General features: G+C 49.2%; 1 protein-coding gene across 1 annotated transcript in view; it reads right to left on the bottom strand.

Annotated features, from left to right (window-relative positions):
• The window catches only part of DRP2 (dystrophin related protein 2), an 18965-nt gene extending 17049 nt beyond the window's left edge, over nt 1–1916 (bottom strand). The window contains exon 1 of the mRNA XM_010169700.2: nt 1809–1916. Within this exon, the coding sequence (XP_010168002.2) occupies nt 1809–1916 (108 nt within the window). The remainder of the gene's footprint in view (nt 1–1808) is intronic.
• Nucleotides 1917–6862: the final 4946 nt, after the last annotated feature.

Raw genomic sequence — 6862 nt, 5'->3', positions numbered from 1 at the left:
TCCCATGCTCTCCCCCACCTACAGGGAGGGAATGAAAAGCTCCCTGTATCTCCCTCTCTTCCCCTCCTTCCCTGCTCGCACATGGGACTGCTGTTGTCTCTCCCTCTGGGACGGGCACAGCCAACCTCCTCTCTCCACCACCTCCCAGCCCTGAAAGAAGCAGGACCAGGTCCCAGACTGGAGGAGGGGGTCTTCAGCAAGGCCAGGGCACAACTAAGGATGGGTTCTCTGCAGCCTGCTGACAGCTTTCAGACCGGCAAGGACAAGAGGAAGGCTACTTTCCAGGTGGCAACACCTACCCCTGGCATGGCAGACCCTTCGAATGAGGCAGGCTGTTTTTAACAATGCGGTTTTTATTAACATTGCAGGAGCCAGCAGCCAGCTGGTGAATGGCACCCAACACAGACACCCACACAGCAGAAAGCCAGGCTCAGGCAGGGACTGGGGGAAACCTGTGGTGGATATGACCTGAGCTGAGGATGTTTGCACCTTCCCCATGTGCTGTCTTGCAGCTCAGTGGTGGTGGGTCCCACAGGGCTGCCTGTCCCAGCTCTCCTCCTCTCTCCCAGCAAACCCTGCTGGGCTCTGACCCCCTCATAGAGCTCAGGAGGCCATTTGCCTCATCATCTTGTTCTATCCCTCTTTCTCCTCGCTTCATCTGCTGGGCTGTTCATTAACCACCCATGTGCTGCCCTGGTAGCAGATACCTAAAAGCCACCCCAGGGCCAATAAGCCCTGACTCAGCTACCAAGAGCCTGCCCCAACCACAAGCCTCATCCTTGCATGCTGGAGCCACTTCAGAGAGAGCTCTGCCTTCTTCCTGCAGACCCTGGCTCTATGGGGCAGGATTGGTCCAGGCTGATGGCAAGCCGAGCCAAGCCAGGGCAGGGAGAAGCCCCAGGTTCAGCCTTTGCTCTTTGTGTTTGAAGAACAATTAAAAAGAAAAAGGCAGGGCCAGGGTCATCATTTGTCCTGGGAACAACACTGACAGCACCCAAGGAAAACTTTGGTACCGTCCATCAGTCTTTTGGCAGGTGAGAGGCACTCTGAGGCCAACAGCTACAGGCAGCAAAGGAGAAGCCATGCTCTAGTAGAGCTAAGGCAGCATTTCCACAGCCTTGTTGTTCTGGGTGACCCAGGACAAGGTGCTAAACCAGCCTGTGACTGCTCAGTGCAGAGCACAGGCAGCTTTGTGGACAGTTGCCAGGACACCTTTCTGTTCTCCTCCACTCTGCCTGCCATTTACCCAGGGATCCCGGAGACCTTCACCTCCCTGCCCAGCTTCGGTGAGGAGCCTGACCTGCTGGCTCAGAGACCCTGGGGCGAGGAGGAGGGAGCCCAGCAGCGGGAGCACCCACTCTCCATTCCTCAAGCTAACTAGACTAGAAAGAGGTCAGACCCTTCCTCTGCCTTACAGCATTTGTCAGGGGCTTATTTCAAGCTCTTCTCTGCCACCAGGAAGATTAGAAACCTTCATTTTCAGGAAAAGCTGACATTCTTCCAAGTTACCAAGAAAAAAGTAAACCCCACTAAACACACAAGAGCTGCTAACAGTGGCCTCTTGCTCTTTACTTTGAAGGAAGCTTGAAATCCAGCTCTGCAGGTTGTCTTTCTTGCTCTACTTTGGGAAACACTTTGCAGCCAAAACGCTCCAGGAGAGCTAACGCTCTCATTAAGTGCAAGCTGGTGGGGAGCTGGAGCTAACAGCTTTCCCTGCCACCAGGAACGGAGGTCCCGCTTTGCTCCACAGACATTTGCAACCACTGCAAAAAGCTGCCATGAAAAAGGCTCCCAGCCTCAGCTCTTACCTGAGACAGCAGGTGGGCAGCGCTGCTGTGCTGTGCCTGGTCTGTGACGTGCCACTCAGGACAGCGTGGGAGGACATAGGGCCATTCCTGCATCACCAGGGGCTGCATCAGAACCGATGTTCATGGGGATGGAGACAACTCTGGGCACAAGCAGGAAAAGCAGCGTGAGAGTCCCTGGGTCAGATTGCACCTCCTCCTGGAGCTGACCCCCTTCCCAGCTGCCTAGTGTGCTGCCTTCACAAAGGCTGAAAACCAAAAGGATGCATTTTACAAAATATATTTGTACTAGCGTTGCAATATCTTTTTATCTAAATGTCCAACTCTTCTTTGCATCTAGTTATACAATTTGCTGTAATGATTTCCTGTGTTAGTGAGTCCCACAGTTTATATTGCATTTTTAAAACGGGTTGGGCTTCTTGAACTACAGGTGATGCCCAGGGTTTAAAGGAAGAGGGGAGAGAGGATCTCACAGTCACGACCACTTATGTTTTAGACATGGTAGACATATCCCCATAATAGACAATATTTTCAAACATATTATTTTTTACCTGTTATATTCAGAAGGAAAATTGCCTAGAGCCTCAGCCCCCCACACATGCATCTCACACTATCAGCTACCTTTTTATGAGTTTTTACTCATTATGAGTTATAAGACTCCTTTTTTTATTCAGTTTTTAAAACTATATGACCTGTAAAGTCACTTAGCAGTGATCCCTTGTCTATTCTACAGATCTGAAACACAACCTCTGGTCACAACACTGCTTTTTTTGTTGTTTGGACTCTGAATAAGCTAAAATAGTGATTTATCCCACTGCCAGCATCATCTCAGCTTTCCAGAAAGCCATGAGAAAATAAAGCCCAGAGAAAATGGTGCAAGGTAATATTTACCTGAATCTGGTAAATTTCTAGGATTGAAACAGTCTCACAACTCTACATTTGGCCAGTGACAGCACTGTGAAAGGAGCTGGGCACCAACATGTTCACAGAAGGATGGAGACCTAACATACAAAAGCTGTGAACCACGCAGGGCTTTGCCCAGACCAGACTCAGCACATCTGGGATCAGATGAGCAAATCAAGAGTGACGCTTGAATGCTGCCTGTGATGGTCAAGAGGCAGTGCTGAGGCACTGTGCTGTCTCCTGTCCAACCCACTGCCTAACCTGGTGATTGCTTTCCTACCTTTAGAAGGAAATTATAACCTGGCTCCAGCAGCCAGACCTCATGTCCAAGCAGAGATGGGGCTGCTTCCAAGGTACAGATGGAGCAACGCTGCTGGAAGAAGGTCACTGGCTCCTTCACACCTTGGACCAGCTGAGAAACTTCCTGCTTGGTCCTGGCAGGGCAGGAGCAGGCAGTGTGTCCTGCACAGCCAGCAGTCACACTGACAGCCAGGTGAGGAGAAAGCCCCCAGGCCCTGGTACACATTGCCCATCTCTCATGCTTTCACATCCCTCACTCCCCTGCCTGAGCTCTCACTGCCTCTCCCGTGTCCATTACACACGTTAAGAGAACAGCTTATCTTGTTATGATTTTTCTAATACCTTAGCAATTTCTACAGCCCTAATTCTCTCCCTCTCCAGCAGAACAGTCTGTGCTGAGCTCTTCAACATGCCAATAATCCAAGGTCCTGTCCTCTACCCCTTCTGCCCATTTGCACAAATGAACATTGCAGCCTGTGCCTCACAGCACCCTCGCTCTGCTCCTTCCCCCATGCAGGCAGGGTTACCAGGACAATGTGTTCAGGACAGGGTCTTCAAAGCTCCCCAGCCTTGCAGGGCAAATTCACCTCATGCAATCTCCAAGGGTACAGTAGATGAGTTCTGTCTATGACAGCAGGTAACAACACTTTCTATTCCTCCAATATTTGTGGTATTTCGGGTCTGAGCTGTCCCTGATCCTCTAAATGACCTCTAGATGAGGCTCAATCTAGCAGAGATACAAGTCTCAGGACATGAAAAGTTATTTTGCCTCCAAGTCTCCATCAGAGGAACTCCATTGAGCTCTACTGCATGACTGGGAAGTCCAAGGCTTTTGCCAATGAGGTTCTGCAATGTCTCATTCCAGCTGCCATCCCGCGGCCTCAGTTTTTCTGCGGCACAGTGCAATGTGATTGCAGTGATGTGTGCTGACCAGGCAGGTTCAGCCAGCCCTCCAATACCACCTTCGGGGGCCCTCCATTCCCAGTTCTCCCAGCACAGTCTGAGCTCTTTTTTCTTCCACCAGCACTGCAGAATGGGAGCAACACTGGGAAGGTCACTAGCTCTGATCTTACTCTAGCAAGAGTCTCCATGTACAGGGTGGGTAGGTTCTGGAGACAGGTAAACCATGTCCTATGGGTATCCACATACAGGACATGGTGGGTCTCCATGCTCTCTGCCAGCATCATGGAATTACAAACAGCCCTTGCCTACTTCCTGAGTGCCAGACTCCTGGACTTCTTCAGCAATGACAAAGTCCATCAGGACAGAGCCATGGCACAAGGGAACTAAAGCCTGTCCAAGGCAGTAGTCAAAGAACAAGACTGAGCTGGAAAGCTGAGTGCCATCAAAGGCCACTACCTCAAGCATGTCCTGTGCAATACCTCGCTGACACAGAAACTTTATTGCAGGCTTGATGGCCATGGCTCAGCTGCTCTTTGTCACTCTGCAATAGCAAAGACAAAGCCCAGACATAGAGAATCCAAGATAATGCGGAAATAACTCAGCTGCACGGCAGCTAAAGGAGGACATTCAGTGGGAGAGAGAGACAACCAGGCAGTGAGCCACGACTTTAAGCAAACCAACAGCTATATATGATCCCTTGCCAAATTCCCTGCTATTACAGGAACCAGGCAAGGAAAAATGCTCTTGATCTGCTCTGTTCCTCTTCCATGGCACACAAAATAGCTCCAGCTCTTGCACTTTGACTTCAGTGCTTCAGTGTGGCACTGTGTCTGGGCACTGCAGCATGTGGACTACATGTTTTGTGGCTGCTTCCTGGCCAAATGTCTATTGTCTGCTGCATACGCTGCTACGCCCGAAGAACCTCAAGAACCAAACCTCTGTCCCACACCTTGCCCCTCCCACACCAGCACTCTGCTCTAGGTTAGTGCTGGACGCCCAGTGTGCTACAGCCAAGGGACAACATCCATCAAAAAAGATGTAAATGTTGGCAATTAAAACTACCATCCCTGCAGCCTAGTACAAGCCTCGGCTTGAAAAGGAGTAGAAAAATCTTCCTTTGGAGGACTTGGGGAGCAATGCAGCCTGGCAGTTCCACCAGATTTAAAGCAAGGTTGATCCCCTGGGCATATTTCTGTGAAAAAAAGGGGAAAATATCCAGGCCTATGTGAGCAGAAGCAGTTGAGAATTTCCACAGGAGGAGATTGCAAGAAGCAGTCTTACAGTCACCGTGGGACAGGAGCTGGGGCACTGCACCCACCCAGTGAAGAAGGCAAGGAGTCAAACCTTTCCCAGTGGTGTGTCTCACCTGGTCTTTGCTGGAGGTCCCCACTCCAGGCCCAAAGGTGATCAGACCCTTCCTCAGAAGTACACCTTAAGAAATGAAGCATTAGACATTTCACGGCGCTATGCTACAGCTTGTGAACGCTTCAGGAACCAAGCCAGCCACAATTATTTAGCCTAGTTGCAGGCCATGATGATCCTCTAGTTGAAAAATAAGAAGGCCAAAAATCGTGATGATACATTGCAACAGTTGGATGTTTGGACATGAGGGTGTATTCAAAACAAAGCAGTTGCACATGCTGCACAGCCTATTTCTGCCATTTTGCTGCATTTGTTTAAAATCCTCCTGATATAAATCCAGATCCAAACTCTCCCAAACATCAAGAGAATTCACCCTGCAGCTGACCTGCATCGCTAATGGTAACCCCCAGGATTAGGGACCCACCACGGAAGCTAGAGTCCAATGTCAGATGTTGAATTTCCAGCTCTCTACCACATGCAACAGCAGCAAATACAGCATATAGGTCAAGAGGTCTCTCAATCACAAGGCTTATGCTTTGAATTGCTAATTTCCTCCAAAACATCTTTCCAGGCTGAAACTTTCCACTTCAGATCTTGGCCTATGAGGAAAAAATATGGCAACATTTTGAGGGAAGGCAGCTCAGCCTTTATCCCATGAGAAAAAACTGAATACAAACACATTCCCTGCTGCTGGAAATGTTAATGATTTTGTTGTTGTTTAACTTACTGTACAAGAGAAGTAGTAACATTCCAGCTCAGCATGCTCAGTGTCCTTTGAGGGGAAAGGTGAGAGGCTTGTGGATATTTCAGTGTTCAGCTCCCACGTAGATGCTAACAAAGGGAGCATTCCCAAGCTGGCAGACAGCAGGACTCCCTCCACAGTGCAATAGCACATCCTGTTCCAGCAAAAATTGTTTTCTGCACATGTAAGTAAATAGTTGAAGCCTGAGATCGAGGGCCACTAGACCTACTTCCCAAGACCCCACTAGGGCAAGGTTTGGTGAGAGAGAAGGAAGAGAAGTCTTTGTCCCACTGGGACCAAGCGTACAAACAACACAACTCTCCCTTAGAGCATGGGCCCTTGGTCTCCATCTCTTTACAAACCAGTAGATACCCAAGCACACCCCTTAAAAAATCACCCCAACAGCCTTCTGGTTCTCACGTGCTCCTGTGTACAAGGAAAGGGGAAAAGGACTATCAGCAATCTTCCACGTGAGCAGGCATTTACAACCCTGTCATCCAAGGGCTAAAAATCCAGATGCCAAAGCTGCAGCTGGGCTTCAGACTGCACTTCCACCTAAGCACCAGAACCCCTTCATTAATTAGAATGAAGGGTTCTTCAGTTAAGCAGTTGTCCTTATGAAGTAGTATAAAATCTTTGATGTATCTGGTAGCAAGCAAGTGGCTCAGAAGATGCCTTATTCACTGAGGGTGGGTGAAGCAGGGCACTCACATCTAATAAGAGCTTCATTCTTAAATCACCACTTAGACTTTGAGCTCATAACCAAAATGTTATTTTAATTCAGTGGATAAATATTTGCCACAGGTCCCAATAAAGAAGCAGCATCTCTTCCATTGGCTCAGTCGCT

Source organism: Antrostomus carolinensis, unplaced genomic scaffold (assembly GCF_000700745.2).
Source record: "Antrostomus carolinensis isolate BGI_N321 unplaced genomic scaffold, ASM70074v2 scaffold366, whole genome shotgun sequence".
Taxonomy (NCBI): Eukaryota; Metazoa; Chordata; class Aves; order Caprimulgiformes; family Caprimulgidae; genus Antrostomus; species Antrostomus carolinensis.
The sequence above is the reverse complement of the archived record's forward strand: the minus strand, read 5'-3'. Positions and strand labels throughout refer to the sequence as shown.